The 24056-nt window shown below is 52.6% G+C and overlaps 1 protein-coding gene across 4 annotated transcripts in view; it reads right to left on the reverse strand.

Annotated features, from left to right (window-relative positions):
* Positions 1-24056, reverse strand: part of SEPTIN9 (septin 9) — a 179409-nt gene that overhangs the window by 131639 nt on the left and 23714 nt on the right. Inside the window, exon 1 of one of the 4 annotated variants that reach the window (XM_019981507.2) lies at positions 16772-16873. The exons of 2 other annotated variants lie outside the window; for them this stretch is intronic. In XM_019981507.2, the coding sequence (XP_019837066.1) occupies positions 16772-16796 (25 nt within the window). In that variant the 5' untranslated portion in view covers positions 16797-16873. Of the gene's footprint in view, positions 1-3856; positions 3930-16771; positions 16874-24056 lie in introns of those variants that run through there. One more of the 4 variants, XM_070774004.1, reaches the window with a different exon arrangement.

Genomic DNA, 24056 nt, shown 5'->3' on the forward strand with positions numbered 1-24056 from the left:
TTCCACTTCAGGGGGGGTGGATTCCATCTCTGGTGGGGGGAACTAGGATCCCTTATGCTGCAGGATGCAGCCAAAAACACCAAGTCAATCACTGTAACACATCTTCAATAAGAATAAAGGAGAATCATTTCAACAGATACAGGAAAAGTATTTACTAAAGTCAACACCCATTCTTATTCAAAACTCTGGAAAATTAGGGATAGAAAGAAATCTCTCCAGTCTGACAAAAAGCATATATGGAAAATCTATATTTAATATGATATGTTCCAACACAAAGCCAGGATGTCCATGTACCACTTCTATTCAATGCAGTACTTGCAGTTTCAGCTACTGTAATAAGGCATGAAAAATAAAGTCATCAAGATCAGAAAAAGAAGTAAAACTATTTTCAAATAACATCATTGTTTACTCAGAAAATCATGAAACATCTATAAAACAAGTATTAGAATAATAAATGACTTTGATAAGCTCACAGGATATAAGATTTATATATAAAAATCCACTGCACTTTATATAATCTTTATATACTAGCAGCAAACAACTGCTGCTAGAAAATGAAATTTAAAATGTATATTCAATTTATAATAGCACCAAAAAGAAATTAGAATAAATTAAACTTTTGACATGAAGAACTTTTCATTGAAAATGACAGAACAACATAATTCTGTAGAGATTAGAGATATATATAAAAAGCCCTTTAAAAATGGAGATATAAATAAATTAATCAAAATTTTTTTAAAATTAGAAGACTCAATGTTATTAAAACATCAGTTCTCCCTAAGTTGAACTACAGATTCAATGCAATGTCAGCCAAAATTTGCACAGTGTTTTGTAGAAGCTGACACTTTATTTCTAAAATTCATAAGGAAACTCAAAGAACCAAGTATTCTTGGCCCAAAACAATGTTTTGAATATATTGTGAGATCTTATTTCAAGGCTTATTTTTCAGTCACATTAATCAAGATAGTGTAGTACTGGCAAAGAAAAAAAAAAAGGACAAAATACCAATAAAACAGGAAAACTGAAATAGAGCCACATATATAAAATTAATTGATTTTCAACAAGAGTGCCAGGAAATTTAGTGGGGTAAGAATGTCTTTTCAACAAATGGTTCTAGAACAACTGAATGTCCACACAGAAAAGATAACAAAATGGACCTTAATCCCCTGTGTCTCACCATACAGAAAAATTAATTCATAAAAGTTCTAACTATAAAGCTTCTAGAAGAAAACACTGAAAATACGTTCACCACTTGGGGGTCAGCAAACCTTTCTTATAAAGAACATGAAGTGGTAACCACAGAGAAGTAACTTTGTTAAATTAAATCTAGCAGTGGCCACAGGACAGGAAAAGGTCAGTTTTCATTCCAATCCCAAAGAAGGGCAATGCCAAAGAACGTTCAAACTACCGCACAATTGCACTCATCGCACATGCTAGCAAAGCAATGCTCAAAATTCTCCAAGCCAGGCTTCAACAGTGCATGAACCATGAACTTCCAGATGTTCAAGCTGGATTTAGAAAAGGCAGAGGAACCAGAGATCAAATTGTCAACATCCGCTGGATTACAGAAAAAGCAAGAGAGTTCCAGAAAAAACATCTATTTCTGTTTTACTGACTATGCCAAAGCCTTTGACTGTGTGGATCACAACAAAATGTGGGAAATTCTTAAAGAGATGGGAACACCAGACCACCTTACCTGCCTCCTGAGAAATCTGAATGCAGGTCAAGAAGCAACAGTTACATCCGGACATGTAACAACAGACTGGTTCCAAATAGGAAAAGGAGTACGTCAAGGCTGTATATTGTCACCCTGTTATTTAACTTCTATGCAGAGTACATCATGAGAAACGCTGGGCTGGAAGAAGCACAAGCTGGGATCAAGATTGCCAGGAGAAATATCAATAACCTCAGATATACAGATGGTACCACCCTTATGGCAGAAAGAGGAACTAAAGAGCCTCTTGATGAAAGTGAAAGAGGAGAGTAAAACAGTTGGCTTAAAACTCAACATTCAGAAAACTAAGATCATGGCACCTAGTCCCATCACTTCATGGCAAATAGATGGGGAAACAATGGAAACAGTGAGAGACTTTATTTTTGGGGCCTCCAAAATCACTGCAGATGGTGACTGCAGCCATGAAATTAAAAGACCCTTGCTTCTGGGAAGAAAAGCTATGACCAAGCTAGATAGCATATTTAAAAGCAGAGCCATTACTTTGCCAACAAAGGTCTGTCTAGTCAAAGCTTTGGTTTTTCCAGTAGTCATGTATGGATGTGAGATTTGAGCTATAAAGAAAGCTAAGTGCTGAAGAATTGATGCTTTTGAACTCTGGTGTTGGAGAAGACTCTTGAGAGTCCCTTGGACAGCAAGAGATCAAACCAGTCAATCCTCAAGGAAATCAGTCCTGAATATTCATCAGAAGGACTGATGCTGAAGTTGAAACTCCAGTACTTTGGCCACCTGATGTGAAGAACTGACTCACTGGAAAAGACCCTGATGCTGGGAAAGATTGAAGGCAGGAAGAGAAGGGGACGACAGAGGATGAGATGGTTGGATGGCATCACCGACTCGATGGACATGAGTTTGAGCAATCTCTGGGAGTTAGTGCTGGACAGGGAAGTCTGGCATGCTGCATTCCATGGGGTCACAAAGAGTTGGACATGACTGAGCCACTGAACTGAACTGAAATTAAACTTCAGCAAAATTAAAATTAAAAACGTCTGCTCACCAAAGGTTATATCATAAAGAAATGAGTAGGGACTTTCCTGGTGATCAACTGGCTAAAGACTCTGTGCTCCCAATACAGGGGACCAGGGTCCAAATCCCTGGTCAGGGACTAGATCCCACACGCTGCAACGAAAGCTCCTGCACGCCGCAAGTAAGACTCCTGTGTAGCCAATTAAATAAATATTTTTTAAGAACAAAGGAGTAGGCAAGCCACGGAGTGAGAAAAAAAAAATATTTGCAACTCATGTATCTAACAAAAGACCAGTATCCGGAAAGAATGTAATAACCCAATTTTAAAATGGGCAACAGATTTGAAAAGACATTTCACAGAGGAAAATATACAAAAGGCCAATAAGCACATGGAAATGTGCGCCACAGCCTGAGTCATCAGACAAATGCAAATTGAAGCCAGAATGAGATACCACCACACACCCACCAGAAGGACTACACTGTGAACCAGAGAGCACCGAACGCCGGCGAGGCTGTGGAGCCTCCGGAATGCTCAAACGGTGCTGGTGGGCGTGTGAAAACACAGCAGCCGCTTGGGGTACAGAATGTGGCAGTTTCTTATAAATCTAACCACATTCCTCTCCTCCGACCCGGCACAATTCTACTCCCTGGTATTTACACAAGAGACATGGAAGCGTACGTCCACAAGAAACCTACCCAAGCATCTTTATTCATGAGCCCTCCAAAATGGAAACAGCAAGGGGCCCGCGAACAGAACGGCTAAATGTTCACGCAATGACGCTACGCAGCAATCCTAGAACAACTAGTGTGCAGCAACGTGGGTGCGCCTGAAAAATACACATATGCAAACTGGCAAAATTAATCTACCCTGGCAAAAGAAAAATCAGAAGTCAGGGAGGTGCAGGCAGAAATTAGCCAGGAGAGGGATTCATGCCGGGCTGATGGTGATGCTCTATGTGCCGATAGGAGCTGGGATACAGAGAATAGTACTGTTATGACCTGTGCATTTCACGGTACATCAGTTTTACCTCAAAGAAAGAAAAAGAACCACAAACAAATACTGGATTCTGGTTGCTGTTGTTATTATTGTTCAGTCGCCCAGTCCTATCTCTTTGCGACCCCATGGAATGCAGCACGCCAAGCCTCCCTGTCTCTCACCATCTCCCGAAGTTTGCACAAGTTCATGTCCATTGCATCGGTGATGCCGTCCAGCCATCTCATCCTCTGACGCCCTCTTTTCTTTCTGCCCTCAATCTTTCCAACGGCAGACAGGGACTCTGATTAGTGAGAGGCAAACTGGAGTGTTTGCAGGGTCACGTGAACCGCTATCAACAACTGATTTTGAAACACACCCAAAAAACCACACGGGCTTGCTGGTGGAGGGAGGGATGGGTGTGTGATGAAGCCAGGAGCAGAATGAGCCCTGAGGAATCTAGGTGGTGGGCGTGGGGGTGTTCTCACTGTAATTCTTTGATCTTTCCTGCGTGTCTGAAATTTTTCATAGTAAAAAGTTGGAAAATTTTTAAAGAGACTGAGATATATCAGCCAAAAATAGAAAAGTGAGAAGATGTAGCAGGAGACTCCTCCCTGAAGCCCTGAGCTCTCGGACATCCCTTGTCTGGTGAGGGTTAGGACCACCTTCTGCGAGATCTGCAGTGCTCCAGCCCCGGTGCCAGGGTAGGTGCCAGCCTCACAGTACTTCCCAAGTGAGTGGAAATAACACCAAGGCAGTGTGCGTGTGTCTGTACGTGTCAAATCACTTCAGTCGTGTCCGACTCTGCAACCCTTTGGACTACAGGCTCCTCTGTCCATGGGATTCTCCAGGTAAGAATACTGGAGTGGGTTGCCACGCCCTCCTAAAAGGGATCTTCCCGACCCAGGGATGGAACCCGCATCTCTTAGGTCTCCTACCTTGGCACTAGCGCCACCTGGGAAGCCCCACTAGGGCAGCCTTTTCCCACTAATTTCATGAAAATGAAAACCCAGCAGGAGCTGGGCTCTCGAGAGCCTGCATCGCCACCTCCTGGAGGAAAGGCTACCTGCACCTGAATTCCTGCCCCTTTTTGGGGCTGGCTTCACAGCGGTCCCCTCGCTTCCTCCCAGGGCTCGGCCAGGCCCTCACTGCGGTAAATCTGGGCGTAAGATGCATGGACGATGCATTCCTCCAGAACCTGGGCCCCTCGGTACACAGCTCCTGAGGGGGTGTTGGCTCCCCTTCCCCTCCTAGCTGCTCTCTACAGGCTGGGGGGAGGCGGGCGCTACAGGGAGGTCCTGGAGGTATGCCCCCCCAAACACACGTCACAAAGGCACAGGCCAAGACCACCCTCTCAAGGTGATGAACAAGTCCCCAGCCTGCTATCAACCCCAACCCCTTCCCTCTGCCTTGGACACAGGCCACATCAGGATTGGTGGTGGTTTAGTTGCTGCATTGGGTCCAACTCTGTAACCCCATGGACTATAGCCCACAAGGCTCCTCTGTTCATAGGATTTCCCAGGGAAGAATACTGGAGTAGGTTGCCATTTTCTTCTCCAGGGGTTCTTCCCAACCCAGGGATCAAGCCTGGGTCTCCTCCATTGCAGGTGGTCTCCTGCATTGCAGGCAGTTTCCAAAAAAGAACCCGAGGCACTGAGAGCTGGAGTCATTTTCAAAGATCACACAAGTAAGGTGTAATGGGAAAGGACTCTTCGTCTCAGCCAGACCTTATGCTTTTTGTACAATAACACACTGCAGCCCCATGAAGTCAAAGATGCATGCGTGCGTACTTGGTCCTGCTGATTCTTTGGGACCCCGTGGACTGTAACCCACCAGGCTCAGGATTAGGACACTCTAAAGACTGTTGACGTTGGAAAAACACTGAAAACAGTCATTCTAAAGATATAGTTCTTGGGATTGCCTGGTGGTCCAGTGGCTAAGACTCTGCCAATGCAGGAGATGCAAGAGATGCGTGTTCGATCCCTGGATTGGGAAGATCCCCTGGAGAAGGGCGTGGCAACCCACTCCAGTTTTCTTGCCTGGAGAATCCCATGCACAGAGGAGCCTGGTGGGCTACAGTCCATGGGGTTGCAAGGAGCAGGACATGACTGAGCGAGTAACACTATTTTTAAAGATGTAGTTCTTTAGTTATTATCAGATAACAATACATTGACACCTCCCACGGTGGGCATGCCTGAGTGCCCTGCATCCTTGGATGGAATAAGCCACCTGGAGAAGGCACCTGAGCCCGGTGGAGGGACAAGCCAGCTAGAGCCGGGCTGGGTGGATGGTAGGTGGGCAAAGTCCAGACTGAGGTGCATCAGGGGCAAGAGGACCAGACAGAGACATGAGCCTGAGCAAAGCCACAGGAAGGGAGGTCTCGGATGGTGCACTGAGCCCCGTGCTCGACGGTCACACTGTGCCACCCCCCATAGGTGCCCTGGGGGTGGGCAGGAGTCTTGCTGGCTCTCGAGGGGAGCGGGGTATCCTATCAGAGGGGCTCTTTGATCTCCTTTGTCCCCACCTGGCTCTCTCCAAGTAAGCAGCAACAGTGTCAGGAAAGGACAGAGGGAAAACCCAGGACAGGCTGCAGGAAGGTCAACTCCAAGATGCCCCGGAAACAGAAGCTGGGGGAGCAGCAGCTCAGGTCACACCAGCAGGAGGGGGGGTCGGTGCCCTGACCCATGAGCCGCAGCACGGTCACACCTCCCCGGAACCACCTCCTCCCTGACACACAAGCCCTGGGGGCCGTGGCCAGCAGAGCAGGCTGGGTGCCTGGGCTCCCCGGGTGCCTCCTTCCTGCCGCACTAGCTCTGGGTGCAGGACGCAGCCAGCTCTGTGCGGAGGAGCTCTGTGCTGGCTCGAGGGGCGCCCGGAGCAGGAGAGGAAGATGCTCTGTGCACACACGGTGCCAGCGCCCCCAGGTTCCCAGCACCTGCCTCTCTGGGTGACACAGGACACAGAGGGGACACAGTGGACCCCGGGGGAGCGGTGGAGGGTCTGAAGGAGAAGAAGCAGGGGGCTGGGAGAGTAGCCGGGAGACCCACTCTGGACTAGAGAAGAGGGTCAGCCTCAGAGGGGAGAGAAGGGATGCAGAGGCGGTGAAGGGAGGTGGCACGAGGGGTTCCCAGCGGGACCAGTGGCTGGGACAGAGTAGGAGGGGGCCAGGCTGCAGCCCAAGGTCACACTGGCTCCTCGGTGCCCGCCCAACTCTGCCTGCCAGGCCACCTCTGCTCTCCTGCCCTCCTCCCCCAGGGACCAAGCCAGATCCCCGGGGCCTTGGCTACTGCTCCATCACAGAAGGAGGCTCTGACTCACCCCAGCTCTGAGGGCCAGTGGAGAACATTCTGTATTCCTGTGCCTCCCCCGGAGTTAGGAGCCCAGAGCTGGGAGAAAGCTCAGAGGCTTCAAGGGGGCCGGTGGGATGGGATGGTGTCCTCAGACACTCTGGGCACACAGGGCCACCACCCCACGCAGGGGGCATGGGCAGGCACGGAGGCTCAGAACCCAGGTCTCAGGCCACCCCTGCCCCTCAGCCAAGCATCCAGCAAACCACAGCCTCTGCGCTCAGAGACCGCAAGCACTCCATCCTAAAGACAGGCAGTGGCGGGGCAGGGCGGGGCAGGGCTGGCCACCACGTCAGCACATCCAGTGGCCTCTCCAACCACCAGGGTCCACCCAGCAATCAGAGGCCCCCCTCTGCAACTGCTAGAGCGACGGTCACGGCCACCCCTCAGAGCTCCCCGGCTTCTCCTCCCTGCCTGGCAGGCACAGGGCATTCGGGTCCTGTCGCTTCCTCCACGTGGCACCAATCACACCACAGGAAAAAAAAACACACCATCACCAGGGCCTCTGAGGCCGGGCCTGACCTGAGTCCATCTTGCTGGACTCAGACTTGCCTGTCTCTTCCAAAAACACAGCCCAGCCACTGGCACCTCCACGATGTTCTGACCTCAGGCCCTTTGCATCTGCTATTTCCTTTGCCTGAATGTCCTTCCTCAGGATCCTGGCCTGGTCAGGTCCTTCTGGACATGTATATTTCAGCTCAGTGTCACCCTCTCAAGGAAGGTGTCCGTTAATACACGTAAATACACACATACACACACATGCAACTGGCAACAATCACATCACATCACCTGTTCTTTGCTTTTCCATCTCAAGTCAGAAATTGGTGTGTTTATTGGTTAGCTGCCTGACAGCGATTTCAGATGACCAGTCCCAAAGGAGCAAGGGACTGGCTGTCCCTTACCTCTTACTTTAGGCCAAGTACCTAGGGGATGCCTGAACCTAGCAGGACCTCCAGAAAGATTTGCTGGCTAACTCGGACGACTGCTGTCAATAGTTATCCTGCAAACAGGAATTTGGAGATGTCATGACCTGAGATGAACTCAAAGGTCATGACCTGAGATGAACAGACAGAGGTCACTGATTGGTCACTCGTGCTGATAGGAGGGAGAACCAGGACCGTGGGGAGGAACAAGTGCTGGGGTGCAGGTTGCTGCCATCCGGAGCCGGGCGGCTCTTCACACCGGCAGACAGCCCAGCCCCAAAGCATTTTCTTTACTGTCTGAGCCACCAGCGAAGCCCTCCAAAAGCATTTTCAAGTTTTCATAGTAAACTTTCAGAGCCGGCGCTTCTTTGCTATTTCCAAGGGGTGTGTTGCTTTGTTTATTCAGCTTGCTGAAGTCAGAGTTTCCTCGTTTGTTAAAAAAAAGAGAAGAAAGAAAGAAAAAAAGGAGGGAGCATGGGAAGGCCTAAGGCAGATCCCAAGCCCGAAGGCAGCGGGGGGTCTCCAGGAGCTGAGACCTGCATTGCTAACTGTCCTGAGTCCCAGCAAGGCCACTGGTTAGAGGAAACCTCCCTAGTTTCTCCACTGTGTCCCACCCCCACCCCACGCCCAGCCCAAGGGGAGTGGGATCCACACTACAGAATCCACATGAGAGCGGTGGAGGCAGGACTGTGGTCCGCGGGACTTTAGGCAAAGCGCTTTCGGTGGTGGCTTCCATTCAGAGATTTGTGCCCAGATGGGAAGGGAGACAATGGGGATGACCAGCTCTGAGCAGATGGTCATCGGAGACGTGAGGCCAGGATGGCAGAAGCAAAGAGGAACAGGGCTGGAGGAGGCTTCTGAGACAAAGCATGGGGACAGAACAGACACAGCCACAGCCAGTCTCACATGCAAGCTGGGCCGTGAGACTGCCAAGAACAGAGGCCTGCCTGACAGTGCGGCAGAGGCCCTGTTCAGCCGCGCTCTGCACCAGAGCGGAAGCCCCCCGGCTGGCCTGAGAGGGCATGGTCAAGGCCAGACCCAACCCAGAATCTCCCCCACTTCTTGCCACCCAATGCAGTCAACTTAGGTCTGAGAGGGGGAAAAAAACAGAAGTAATGAATCAAGAACCCAGGACGTGAACTTGGAGCCTTACCTCACAACATGTACAAAAATGAACTCAAAATAGAGCAAAGGCCTAAATACAAGCGCTAAAACTATAAAACTCTCAGAGAGAAACACAGGGGGAAAGCTTTGTGACATTGGGTATGACACCGAAAGCCTGGACATTAAAAGGAAAAAGTTAATAAATTGAGCTGCATCAAAATTAAAAATTTGGGGGGACTTCCCTGGTGGTCCAGTGATTAAGAATCCACCCGCCAATGCAGGGGACACAGGTTCCATCCCTGGTCTGGAAACTAAGATTCCCCACGCCTCGGAACACCTAAGCCCATGCTCCATCCACAGCAGGAGAAGCCGCTGCAATGAGAAGCCCGCACACCACTACGGAGAGTAGCCCCCGCTGGCCGGAACCAGAGAGAGCCTGTCGGCAGCGGCAAAGACCCAGGATAGCCAAAAACAAACACACAAAATGTAAAACTTTTAAGCTCCAAAGGAGCCGATCAACAGAATGAAAAGGCAACACACAGAATCTTATGTCTGATGAGGAATTCATATCCAGAATATTTTTTTTTAAAAAAAAACACTAGGACTTTCTTATCGGTCCAGTGGTTAAAACTCTGGGCTTACACTGCAGGGGGCTCAGGTCCGATCCCTGGTGGGGAGGAAGGAACTGGGATCCCACATGACACAGAGCGAGGCCAGGAAAAAAAAAAAAAAAAAACTTCTAGAACTCAATCACACACAAAAACAAACCACCCAATTAAAAAATTGACAAAGGGCATTTCTCCGAAGAAGACATATGGATGCCAACAGGTACACGGGAAGATGCTCCACATCACTAATCATTAGGAAAATGCAAATCGAAACTGCAATGAGGCACCCCCTCCCACTTAATAGACTGGCTGTTGTTTAAAAACATAACAGAAAATAACACGTGCTGGGGAGGATGTGGAGACACTGGGACCCATGTACCCTGTTTGTGGGAACGTAGAATGGTACAGCCGTGGTAAAAAGCAGTATGGCAGTTCCTCCCAAAATTAAACATAGAATTACCATGTGATTGGTGGCTCAGATAGTAAAGAATCCACCTGTATTGCAGAAGACCTGGGTTTGATCCCTGGGTTGGGAAGATCCCCTGGAGGAAGGCATGGCAACCCACTCCAGTATTCGCACCTGGAGAATCCCATGGACAGAGGAGCCTTGTGGGCTGCCGTCCACGGGAATGCAAAGACATGACTGAGCGACTAACACTTTTACTTTCTCCATGCGATCCAGTAATTCTTCTGGGTGTGTACCCAGAAAAATCTGAAAGCAAGGACTTAAGCAAATACCTACACACCCAGATTTATGGCAGCACTTTTCATAAGAGCCAAAAGGTGATTCTTGATAGACCATGGATAAACAAAATACAGCCTACAACGGAATACTATTCTGCCTTAAACAGGAGGGGACTCTGACACCTGCTACAACATACAGGAACTTTGAAATTATTAAATGAAATAAGCCAGTCACAAAAAGACAAATACTGAATGATTCCATTTACATAAGGAAAGCAGAAGGGTGTTGGGCAGGGTCAGGGAGGACGGGGGAATGAGGAAGTAGTGTTTAACAGGGCTTCACTTTGAGAAGATAGGGGCTTCTCTGATGGCTCAGTTGGGAAAGAATCCACCTGCAATGCAGGAAACCCCGGTTCAATTCCTGGGTCGGAAGATCCTCTGGAGAAGGGATAGACTACCCACTCCAGTATTCTTGGGCTTCCCTGTGGCTCAGCTGGTAAAGAATCCACCTGCAATGTGGGAGACCTGAGTCGGGAAGATCCCCTGGAGAAGGGAATGGCTACCCACTCCAGTATTTTGGCCTGGAGAATTCCATGGACTGTGTAGTCCGTGAAGTTGCAAACAGTTGGACATGACTCAGCAACTTTCACTTTCACTTCACTTTGAGAAGATGGAAAAAGCTCTGGAGATGGATGGATGATTGCACAACTATGCGAGAGCACATAGTGCCCCTGAATTACACACCTAAAAATCGCTGAAAAGGCACACTTCATACCATACGAAATCTCTTACATGTGGAATCTTTAAAAAGGGTTGTTGTTTAGTCACTAACTCATGTCTGACTCTTTGTGACCCTGTGGACTGTAGCCCGCCAGGCTCCTCTGTCCATGGGATTCCCCAGGCAAGAATACTGGAGTGGGTTGTCATTTCCTCTTCCAGGGCATCTTCCCGACCCAAGGGTCAAACTCAAATCTCCTGCATTGGCAAGCAGATTCTTTGCCGCTGAGCCACCAGGGAAGTCCTAAAAAAGGGTGCAAATGCACTTATGTACAAAACACAAGTAGAGTCACAGGTGTAGAAAACAAACTATGGTTGCTGGGGAATAAAGATGGGGGCGTGTACACTGGGAAACTGGGTTGAGTACACACATATACATGTGACAGATAACTAACAAGGACCGGGCACTTAGCACCCAGACCTCCACCTGATACTCTGTAATGGGATTTCCCTGGTGGTCCAGTGGCTAAGGCTCCATGCTTCCAGTGCAGGGGGCGCAGGTTCAATCTCTGGTCAGGGAGCTAGATCCCACACGATGTAACTAAAAATCCCGAATGTCGCAATGAAGTCGAAAGATCCCACATGCTGCAACTAAGACTTAGAGCAGCCAAGGTAACTAAAATAAATATTATTTTAAAAATTACTCTGTAATGACCTACTTGGGAAAAGAATCTAAAAAAGAGTAGATTATAACTGATCCACCTTGCTGTACACCAGAAACTAATACAACATTGTAAACCAACTATAATAAATCCTTTTTAAAAAGGTACATTTTATGTTATGTACATTTTACCACAATTTGTTTTAAATGAGTCCAGAGCCCTGGGCACCCGAGGTCCTTACACACAAGGGGTCAGTCCCAATCTCACGATATATGTTATTGAAGGCGGTTCTTTATTGTATAACAATGTGATGGTCATGCCATTCCTTAGTAGGACTTTACATTGAAATAAATCCTCTAATCAGGAAAGGTTTTGGACAGACCTATTTGGGGCACAAATAAAAAAAATTACAAAGCACCAGGCGAAGGTGACCATATCAGGCAGGCTGACCCAGGTATCCACTCTGTCCTAGGTCCCTTCTGTCCCCAGAGCCTGTCCCAGGCCTCACCCCACTAGCAGGGGACACAAGCAGCTCCCAGCAGGAAGGTGCCTGGAAGCGGGGCAGGCAGGCTTCTGGAATTCTCATGGGACTGGGCTTCCCACACCATACCAGGAGTAGGGGACCCAATGGCAAAGGCTTGCAGCCAGACTCGGGGACTTCAAGGCATCTTAGGATATGGAATTATCCTGTGCATGGAGGACGCATGAGCACTGGAGTGGGTTGAATGGCGGCCTCCTCAAAACTCATGTTCACCTGGAACCTGTGGACATGGTCCTATTTGGAGAAAAGGGTCTTGCTGATGTCATTAGGATAAGGATCTGGAGTTGTGGTCATGCTGGGTTATATGTGTGCTCAGTCCCTCAGTCCTGTCAGACTCTGCGACCCCACGGAGAATAGTCCGCCAGGCTCCTCTGCTCACAGGATTTCCCAGCAAGAACGCTGGAATGGGTTGTCATTTCCTCCTCCAGAAAGGAAATAACCTTTTCCCAGGGATCAACCCTGCATCTCTTGCATCTCCTGCACTGGCAGCCGGATTCTTTACCACTGAGCCATCTGGGAAGTCCCAGTGGATTACTGGAGTGGGCCCTAAATCCAGGAACGAGTGTCCCTATAAGAGAGAAGCAGAGGGAGACCTGAGACACAGAAGAAGGCCCTGTGACAACAGAGGCGAAGACTGGAGTGAGCATCCAGCAGCCAAGGATGCCAAGGTGCACCATCCACCACCAGAGGCCAGGAGACTCATGGAGAGGATGCTGTCGCAGGGCATCCTGAAGGAGCCAACCCTCCAACACATTGACTTCAGACGTCTGGCCTCCAGGGCTGGGAGAGGATCCATTGCTGTCGCTGTAAGCTCCCCAGGCAGTGGTACTTGGTTACATCAGCCCTAGGAACCTAAGTTGTACTGGATACCACTACTGGATACTGGAGTGGGTAGCCTTTCCCTTCTCCTGGGCATCTTCCCAACCCAGGGATTAAACCCAGGTCTCCCGCATTGCAGGCAGATTCTTTACCAGCTGAGCCACCAGTGAAGCCCAAGAATACTGGAGTGGGTAGCTTATCCCTTCTCTAGCAGATCTTTCCGATCTAGGAATTGAACTGGGGTATCCTGTATTGCAGGTGGATTCTTTACCAACTGAGCTATCAGGGAAGCCCTAGGAAACCAAGGCCCAGGTCAATCAGAGCTACAAGAGGAAGAGGACCAGGCAGGCCTCGGGCCAAGCCTCTCATCCTGGAGACAGGAAAATCAAGCTCTGGCAACGCGGGTCCAGGACACTGATGACCGCAGCGAGTCAAGGGTATGAACTGCCCAGGGACCCAGAGACAAGAGGAGCCATCAGAGTGAGGCCCAAAGCATGCTTCCCATGATGGGGGGCTGTCCAGCCCCCAGCCCGCCTCATGGCCATGACACAGGACCCCCTGAGCAAGTCAGAGAACCAGCTCTCTCCTCCCTGGTGAGCCTGGGACAGACATCCAGTGACAACGTGACCTGGCCCTCCCCGCCCCCCAGACCAGCCTCCATGACCAAGCAGAGAAACATCTACATTCTCTGCCGACAGCTCACCACGCGGCCATTCCCAGCCTCCCCGAGGCCCAGCTGAGCTAAGTCACTGCCCCCCCACCCTCACCCCGCCCCAGTGGAAAGTTCCCTTCCTGGAGATTCTCCCTGCTGAAACACAAGCCCTTGGAACGAGATAAAACTGCTTGATTTGTAAAAGCCACAAAGCCAGTCCAGAACAAGGAAAAAAATGCCGACCCTTGGCTGGAAGGAGGCCGGTGTCTCAGCGGCCAGTCACTGCTCGGTGACTCATCCCGGCCTGCTGACAAGCCCTCCGGCATCTTCCCAGGGCACAGCCTCAGCCTCAAGGGAGCTGGAGACGGCGTGGCTGCCCCAGAGAACCCGGACCCCAAACCGGGCAGTCGTTGGTGCTCCCGGGAGATGGAGCAGGGACACCTGAGGTCTCCTGAGATAGCCCCCAACTGCCCCAAGCCCCTTCCCCACCAACCCCTCCTGGACAGCTGCTGGGCAGTGGCCAAGAGCCAGCCAGACCCTCCTTAAATGCCAGCCCAGCGGGTCATGAGCAGAAACAGCTGATTCTGGAAATTGGCGGGTGGGGCGTCTGGCCAGACAGGCCACCATCCACACACGCTGGGCATCGTGACTCCAGCCTCACTCCTACTCGGTGTCCCGCTGGGGAGGGAGGCAGCTACCTCAACTGCCTAATGGGGTCCCAGAGGGGCAGGGACTGTGAGCGGCAGCCCCACAGGAGACGGGGACCCCCAGAATCAGCTCAGAGCCCACTGGTGGCGGGGGGGCAAGGCCTGCTGCTCCATCTCCCCCACTTTACAGATTAGGAAATGGAGCCTAGGGCCACAGATCGACTTGCTCGAGGTCCCAGCAGGAACAGGGTAGAGATAGCTTCCCCAGGGGCCGCTGAAGCTCTGAGTTACAATTAAAGACCAAGGTCAAGGTCCAACCAGGTTTGAGGAACTTGGAGGGACAGCTTGAGGACCTGCATTTTCTGGAACCAGGTTTCTAACCCAAGCTTTGAAAGAAATAAGTATCTTTGGATGAAAATGCATTTAAATGAGGATTTCTTAGGAAATCCCAATTTCTCCTCAGGCGTAGCCCGGGGGACCCGCTCCACTTCTCATCACGAGGGCGTGGTGCTCGGCGAGGCTATAAAGGCACAGAGCTGACTGTTTATTCAGTTCCTGAAAAAGTTCCTGGAGTTTGCTCAGCCTGGGAGGTTCTAGGACGTTGCCACCACTTCTGACTCCCCAGAGACCCCTTCCCAGCCCTTGTGCTCTGGCTCTCTGGTCGCCTGTCACCCAGCTGGGCCTTGGCTTGGTCATCCGTGAAAGTGAAGGCTGGGTGGGAGGCCCTTGACCACCAGGCCAGCAGAGTGATCATCTTCCCAAGTCCTGCACCCGGCAGCCCCTGCCGAGGCTGAGAGCAGGGAACCCCGGCTCCCACCCCGTCCACCCTGGCCAGCCCACGTCACTGGTGCGGTTTCACCAGTCGTGCCTTCTGGCGGTCTCCGGGGCCACCCCAGCTCCCGTGGTTGGTCGTGGTGCCCATTGGTGCGGGCCCAGTGGCATGGATACGCACGTACACCCACCGCCCATCAGCAGCTCCCCTGCCTGTGGGTGCCCCATCCGCCCTGACGCCACACTGGGATCTGATCAGCCCCTGGAGCAGCAGGCAAGGGGCCACCTTCAGAGGAGCCACGGAGACATGCCTTCCTCCCCTATGGCTTCTTGGGGAGTCCACCATCCCCACCACAACACACGCAGTGACAAACAACAGAACAGTCTGATGACACCTGTGAAGACACCCAGGGGCCAGCTCAGAGCACCTGAAGCCTGGACGCTGATGCCCAAGACGTCTCAGCCTGCACCATGTACCCCAGCACCTGGCGCGAGGGCTGCGCCGCAAGCAGCAGGCTGGGGAATGAATGGGAACTACTGATGACGTCAGATGCTGACCCAGGACACACGCCTGGGAGAAGGATCTTAGGAGGTCCACCTTGGAAACAGGGGGCTTTTAACCGGGGTGACTTAGGAGGGGCAGCCTCTTTTCTCTCCTCTTGTCGGTTCTTGCCCAGTCCTGATGGGACTGAGCCCACTCGGTGCGGGGCTACCTTAACTCAAAACGTAACTCAAAACGCATGCTGTGTGCAGTGTGGATACCAATCCAGGGACCTGGAAGCCCCCTCCAACCCAAGGACCAGGCGTCTGCCCTCACGCCTTGCCCCGCCGTGACATTCAGATGTTCTAATCAGTGATTCTACCCCAGAATCTGAGCAGAGCCCACAGATCTGGTCTCTCTGTCCTGAAACGTCCCATCCAGACAGGGATGCTCATCGCTACCCTCCTCCCTGTTCTCTGTGCCCAGGTGAGGACAGGACCCGGATGACGCCAACCCCGCAAGTGGGGGTCACCTTGGTCAACTCCCCCAAGCTTCCGGCAGAGCAGGAGGAGTTCTATCCACTGTGTGTGCATACACACACACACACACATCGGCACATCTTGTCTGGGCACTGGGAGCTCCCAGCCCTGTAATCAACTCCCAGGAAGGCACCAAAATGCTATTTCAGGGAGGAGACCAAGGCGGCCTTGAAGACTTTGGCGAGCAGCGGACAAACAAACCACACGGTGGACAGACAAACCAAAGCGGCGCCCCGGTGCCGCCGGACCAGACCCCAGCTCCAGAATCGGGTCCCCCCCACCAGACCGTTTCCTGGACTTCAGCGCCCACTGTCTCAGCATTCACAGCCGCCTTCAGATGCAAAAGTGGCACGCTGGGAAATGAAAGAGAAATAGTGAGGGAAGGGAGAGGCGAGTTTAAATAAAAGCCAGACTTAGCGAAGCTCCGCTTTTGGAACATTATGGAACATTATGTCCCAGGACCTCAGAACAGTAGAGAGGAAAAGAAATATGCCCGGAAAAATGAGCTGAGGTGACCCCTGGGTGCTTATGTCCCAAAGCATAAAGAAAGTTTTGAGTTAAGGGGAAGGGGCAGCACGGGGCAGGGAGGAGGGCCCCTTGCCTACCTGTGATCCGGTCTCTCTCCATCATTACGGATATATTTAGCAGCAGGCGGGAGTCCCAGCGTCCCCCTTTCCAGAGACGTCCTCCCCTTTCTCACCCCGTCGCCCTCCCTCTTTCTGCCTCCTCCTCCTCCTCCTCCTCCAAAAACACTCTTTGTCTGGTCTAATTTCTTCAATCTGTTGCAATCACGAATGCCTCCAAATTACCACATTTCCATGTGCTGATCATATGTTTGTGCTCCAAACTGAAGTAGCATTGTCTCTTGGAACCGGGAGGGGAAAGGGAGCGAAGGAGAGAAATAAAAAGAAGAGGCGGGAGCGCGGGCCGGACGTGGGCCTTGAAAGGCTCCCGCGGTCCCCGGGGTCCTGCGGCCGAGGACCGGCCGGCAGGGGCTTTGTGCGGTGGCTCCCGAGGTGCGGCGGCGAGTGGCTTCCGGCGCCTTCTCTCCACCCCCTCCAGCCCCTCCGCCCGGGGCTTCTCGTCTGGCTGCTCCTTTTTAATATCCACTTGGAGAAGCTTAACTTAGCCTCTTGGAAACCAGCTCACAGAGTCAAATTCCTGGCGACTCGCAGAGTCTTTCATTCCGCCCCCCGGCCTGCGATGCTGTGATTTCCTCTGGTTTGAGCCTTTGCAAAGCCTGGTTCCTGCCTGCCTGCCCGCCTGGGCTCCCCTCCACCTCCGCCGGCCCTGCGCCCCCACCCCGGCCTGGCCGGAAGGAGCGGTGGTCGCGTCCCAGGCCGGCTGCCACGGGGAAGGTTCAGGAACACCTGCCAGGGATGAGCCGGAGAAGTGCCCCCCTGCAGATGCCCGGGTGTCCTGTCAGCTTGCTGGGACAGAGGAGGCGACAGAGGAGCTGGCTGGCCCGCCCCGGCGGAGAGGGGAGCGCGGGAAGGAGACTTCCTGGAAGATTCCTACCCCTTGCTCGTGAGTCAGTGAGTCTCCAGCCGTCCCCTGGGAGGGCGCGCAGTTCCTCACCACAGATTCCCCAGACTCAGCGCCTCTCTGGGAGGAGGGGACAGGGGCCTGGCCTGGCTGGGGGCTCAGCTGTTGCTCGGGTCTAGGGGGCTGCTCACCTGGCAACTCAGGGGCAGTGGGGGGAAGGGCAGCACGTGGTCAGAGTGAGGGCTGGGGGTTGGTGGGGTGGGGGCACTGGGGCTGGTGGCATCTCCTCTGCTCTTTAAGTTTCATTCACTTCAAGGGTTCAAACTAGCAGCCCTCCGCTCAAGGAACACAGAAACAGGCTCTGTTTGCCTGCCTGACCCTGCCTAAAGAAATTGTTGTATCTGTGCCAATGTTGAACACTTGGGCAATTTCACCAAGAACTGCAGATTTTCCTCTTGGAAAAGGGAGGGCATACAGCCACACGGAATGAGCCCTCACGGGGCGGGTTTGAAGAGTGCTTCCCTCTTTAGATGAAACTGCCTTTTTTTGGCTTGCTGTGGTCCCCACAGCAAAATGATGCACTCGGTCTGATTATCTGCCGGCGCCTCCCCAGGTGGTCTCTCAGCTTGAGGTCTCTGCCCCACGGCCACACGGGCAATGTGTCACCGGAAGAGGGCCACACACCATTCTCTGTCGGATGGCTCCCTCTGCCCAGGGCAGGACTCCAAATGCAGTTTCCAAAGTATCGAGGGAAGGAGAAGAGGGCAATAGAAGATGAGACGGTACGATGGCATCACCGACTCAATGGACATGAATTTGAGCAAACTCGGGGAGACAGTGAAGGGCAGAGGAGCCTGGTGTGCTGCAGTCCACGGGGTCACAAAGAGTCTAACAGCAAGAACAACAAAGTGGCAAGGGCATTTTCTTGGGGGTGGGAGTGGGGGCCGACACCTTCTGGGAGACACCGAATCGCAGCTCCCAGCAGAGTCTGGAGGACAGCTCCAAAGCCGGCCACCTGCACAGTGAGGAGAGGTGTTTCGAGCAGCTTTGGGGCACCCTGTAGGCTGAATAATGCTCCCCCCCACAAGATCTCATAACCTAATCCCCTGAACCTGTACATGGGAACTTGTTAGCATAGAGTCATTGCAGGTCCAATTAAGTGAAGGATCTTGAGATGGGGGGAGACATTACTTTGCCAACAAAGGTCCATCTAGTCAAGGCTATGGTTTTTCCAGTGGTCATGTATGGATGTGAGAGTGGTCATGTATGGACTGTGAAGAAAGCTGAGCGCCGAAGAATTGATGCTTTTGAACTGTGGTGTTGGAGAAGACTCTTGAGAGTCCCTTGGACTGCAAGGAGATCCAACCAGTCCATTCTGAAGGAGATCAGCCCTGGGATTTCTTTGGAAGGAATGATGCTAAAGCTGAAACTCTTTGGCCACCTCATGCAAAGAGTTGACTCATTGGAAAAGACTCTGATGCTGGGAGGGATTGGGGGCAGGAGGAGAAGGGAACGACAGAGGATGAGATGGCTGGATGGCATCACCGACTCGATGGACGTGAGTCTGAGTGAACTCCGGGAGTTGGTGATGGACAGGGAGGCCTGGCGTGCTGCGATTCATGGGGTTGCAAAGAGTCAGACGCAACTGAGTGACTGAACTGAACTAAACTTGAGATGGGAGACTATTCTGAATCACAGGTGGGGAGGGAGGGGTGTCCTAAATGCCATCATGTGTATTCAAGAAGGGGACAGAGGGAGATCTCACACACACACAGAAGGGGATGCTCAAACAGAGCAATCAGAGATGCAGAGATGGTGGCCTTGAAAACCAGAGGGATGCAGCCACAAGCCAAGAAAGGCCGGCAGCCCCAGAAGCTGGAAGAGACAAAAACAGCTTCTCCCCTGGAGTCTTTGGAGGGACCTGGGCCTTGCTGAGACCTGGGTTTCAGGCTTCCGGCTTCCAGAACTGGGAGAGAAGACATTTCTACTGGTTTTAGCCCCCCAAGTTACTGGTAATTTGTTATTTACAGCAGCCACAGGAGATTCAAACAAGTACCACAGACGGACAAAAGAGCCATGGCTCCCTGGGCAATGCTCTCTGGTGAATGTATTTCATTCTAACGCATTACAATAAACCAACCACCGACAACCGAGCTAGAACAATGGGAATCATGCAGGGTTTTTAGATGCGCTTACTTCACCTCTTTTCCGATTCTGAAAAAAACTGTTTTTGTTTTTTTCTGATTATACATGTACTATATGCTCATTACACTTAGGAACTACAGAAAACGGATTTAAAAAGAAACCCCTTTAAGACAGGGGGCTGTGTGACTCCAATCCCCACTGCAGCAATCAGGGCCAGGAAGCCCCACGAGGCGGCAGACCAGTCCATTGGGTCTCCTCTGTCCTTCACTATCTCCCCGAGTTTGCCAGCTGGCGGGGGTGGTGGGCAGATGGCTGGGCCAGGACGAGGAGTGCAGTCATGGCCTCGGGTAACCTGGCCACTTCCTGCAGGCGTCAGTTGCACACGCCGTAGATTTTGCTGCTGCGGTTGGTGCAGCTGCTGAGCGCAGCTTTGACCCTCGCTTCCCGCCCCACTCCCAGCCCCGGCATAGTGTGGCTCAACGTCCAGTCCCCAGTCATGCCTAAAACTCCAAGCATGCTGGCCCAAGCAGGGGATAATTTGAAACCGAAAACCTGGCCGCACCGATTGGCTCCGACAGGGCTGTGTTAGTTACGAGCCGTGCAGAGGCCGGGCGCAGAGGCAGCGTGAGGCCAGGCAGGGGAGAAGGGGCAGCCGACCCCCACTGTTTACTGAGTCCTGGCCTCGTTCCCAGCATCGGCCACTCGGGGCGACTGGCCAGGTCAGGGCTCCCCAAATGACTCCTCCCTCCAGCAGAACACGGAGGGAGCTCTGTGGTTCTGAAAAACTTTGTCCTGGTCTTAGATTCACCAAGCACATGAGTGCAGTAAACCAATGAGCAGTCCCAGTGAGGGGGTCAGCATTTGAAACCAGCACTTCTCCAAATCAATTGATGCCTGCTGTCCCGGGGAGGGAGGGCGCCCTCCCCAACCCCAGGCCACAACTTTGGGGACCTCCCCTATGCCAGTCAACGAGTCCCTGTTCCCAGCCACCTGTGCCTGCCCGGATGGGGTTGCCCAGCAGCCCCTTCCAGACAGTTCTAAAGGCAGTATCTCTACCCTTGACCTCCACAGACCTGCCCCTGTGACCTGCATACTCCCTGCCACCTTCTTTTTGATGTCACCATCATTAGAGAGGGGCCCAGGGCAGGTAAAGAGGAAGAGTGAGGCCTGTTTTATCTGTGAAGACAGCACTAAGTCCCCTTCCACGAAGCCCCCGCACCCAGCTGGAGGGGACACAGGAGTAAGAGGCGATCCCAATGAGCCCTGAACTCCCAACACAGTCCAGGAGGCCTGGGCTGACCCAGCCGTGAAAAGGGGGCAGGCGCTCCAGGTAACTCTGACACGGGCAGCAGGGGCCTCAGGAAGGGGGTCCACAAGACGGGCACATTCTTGTTCCTGGGGCCCATTCTGGGGAGGGGCCTGTGAGGAGGTGGGAGGAGAGGATTCTAGCTGAAAGGACACTCTCTGAGGCTCTGGGCTCAGATTTCCTGCCACCTCTCACCTCTCCCACCCCTCAAGCAGGTACCTTCTTCGAGAATCCTCCATAATTGCCTCCTACCTATGGGAGACGCAGGGCTTCCCTGCTGCCTCAGTGGCAAAGAAACGGCCTGCCAGTGCAGGAGACGCGGGTTCGATCCCTGGGTCGGGAAGTGCCCTAGAGAAGGAAATGGCAACCCACTCTAGTATTCTTGCCTGGGAGATCCCAGGGACAGAGAATCCTGGTGGGCTGCAATCCATGGGGTCGCAAAAGGGTTGGACACGACTAAGCAACTAAACACCAACAAAGTGGGGGATACCAACCGCTCACTTTAAAAACAGACTTTTCCCTTCATTTCCTGCTCATCCTCCGACTCAACCACTGAAGTGCGCTTTCCTTAGTTAAAAATAAAGAAGCTCCATCCCTCCGACCCCCTCCCACTGACCGTCCTGCAGTCATGGCTACTGTACCTGCCAGCAGAGCAGGCAGCCGGCCGAGACCCTCCAGGGCCGGCCCCAGTCTGGCCGCCTGCAGCCTCCCAGAGCAAGACGATGAATTCTGGGCCTGGGGCCGGCCGCATTCCTCTCCGGAATCTTCTCTCCACTTTTTATGGTGCCTCAAGTTTCGGCCGTTCCTAAATAAATACGATCCAGCTACTCTCTGCCCTGGGGACTGCTGCAGGGTTTACTGGTGCAAACAGCCTGGGCTGGCCTGTTGCTTTGGGAGTTCTTCCAGGTCAGCGTGGAAGGAAATCTAGACAAGGGAGAGAGACGGCCCAGACGGGGCCAAATTCCACCACTAACAGCCCTCGCGCTCAGCCATCCATCCCATCCTGCTGGAGCCGGGAGCTGGCGCTGTATTCCTGAAGGCCCCCAGCTCCCTGTGCAGAGCAAGGGGGAATCCAAGAGCGTGGGGACTAGAGTCCTCAGGAGAGTCTGTCCCAAGGCCCCTACGTCTGCAGAACACACCAAAACTCCCCCAAAGGCCTGGTGTCTTTCACTTCCCGCTGGAAATCCCAACATTCTGCCTGCTCATGGCACCCAATAAAGGCTCCCAGGAGGAACAAGGGATTTGAGGATCGGGTGTGTAGATTAATCCAGACCAGCCCTACCCCAGAGAACTTTCTGTGCTGATGTAGATGCCATGGTCTCTGTCGTGTTCAATATGGCAGCCACGTGTGGCTGACGAGGGCCTACAGTGTGGCCCATGCTACTGAGGAACTGAGTTTTTAATTTGTGTTAAATAAATGCTTTAAATGAAAATAGCTACTGTGCCTACAGGCTGCCCTGTCGGGCAGGGTCTGCCTCTCCTCCGTCGCCTCTCTGGAGACCTGGCATTTTCCATAAGCCTCTCCCCCATAAGCAAACAAAGAGAAAAGCTACTTCTCAGCCAAGGTAAAAGAAGCCTGATGTTTCTATTTTAAATATGTTTTTTTGGCCAATCACACTCCCCCACCCCCCACCCAGCTTCTCCTATCAAGTTCAATTCGGCAACATTTACTGCCTGCCTGCCAAGTGCTGTAAGAGCACCCAGCCCTATGGGATGGGAGGACAGAGCAATGCCCACTGCCCACCTGCTAACAGGATGGACAGGCTGGGTCAAATGACCAAATCACCCTAGAAAGAGATAGCTTCCAGAGCTGTGACCCCTCGGGGTAGGGAGGGGAGAGGCTGGACAGGGGGGAGACCAGCAGGACTGGGGGCATTAGGCTGGGTTTACCAGGCGGTGCTAGTGGTAAAGAACCTCCCTGCCAACGCTGGAGATGTGAGAGACGCGGGTTTGATCCCTTGGTCGGAAAGATCCCCTGCAGGAGGGCATGGCAACCCACTCCAGGGTTCATGCCTGAAGAATCCCGTGGACAGAGGAACCTGGCGGGCTACAGTCCATGGGGTCGCAAAGAATCAGATACGACTGAAGCGACTTAGCACACACGCACCTTTACTCTGTGGGGACAAGGGAAACTAAGGTTCTCTCAGTCAGAGGACCAGGCCCAGATCTGTTTTAAGGAATCCCGTGCGTGGAGCCCATTGCGCAAGCCCAGGCACACAGGTGGAACTTAGTAAAGCCCCCCGGATGCGGACCAGACAGGGAGGAGAGAAAGGGTGGGGAGAAAGGGTGGGGATAAGGGGAGACATGGAGGCCTAACTGAGACACGGAGGTCAAGGACGACACTGAGACGTTTGCTCGCGTGCCCAGGTGGATGGCGAGGCTGAGACATGAGAAATGAAGGAGAGGGTGTCAGCAAAGGGGGCGGGGGACAGCAGCTGGGGATCCCTGTGGGGGCCCAGGTGTCAGGTGAAAAGTGGCCAAGACTCTGGCCAGGTCTCTTCCTGGACCAGCCCCCCCGCCGCCGCCTGCAAAGGACACGCCCCCCTCCCTTGGTGACAGGGAGGGGGGCCTTCTGTACTGCCCTGGAGAAAGGGTGGGCAATGAGCCACACGCCCCCATACTGTCCACGGTGGGGGTGGAGTGGGGGCGATAGCAGGCAGGCAGTGCAGCTGAGTGACAGGGGCGGGGCCCTTCCCCGCAGGAAGGGGTGTGTGAGCCGGGGTGGGGAGGGGGCCGCAGGGACACCAGCCGGGAGCTCACGCTGGGCACCCCCTATAAGGACAGAGACACAGCCCAGACAGTGGCATTTTAGAGAGTGCCTTGCGTGGGTGGGTGGAGACCACTCTCGATCTCGGAGGGAAGGGGCGCTAGCTTCCTGCAGCCGCTTTAACGAATCACCACATACCGGGTGGCTTAAAAATAGCAGAAATTAATTCTCTCACAGTTCTAGAGAC

The sequence above is a fragment of the Bos indicus genome, chromosome 19 (genome assembly GCF_029378745.1).
Source record: "Bos indicus isolate NIAB-ARS_2022 breed Sahiwal x Tharparkar chromosome 19, NIAB-ARS_B.indTharparkar_mat_pri_1.0, whole genome shotgun sequence".
Classification (NCBI taxonomy): domain Eukaryota; kingdom Metazoa; phylum Chordata; class Mammalia; order Artiodactyla; family Bovidae; genus Bos; species Bos indicus.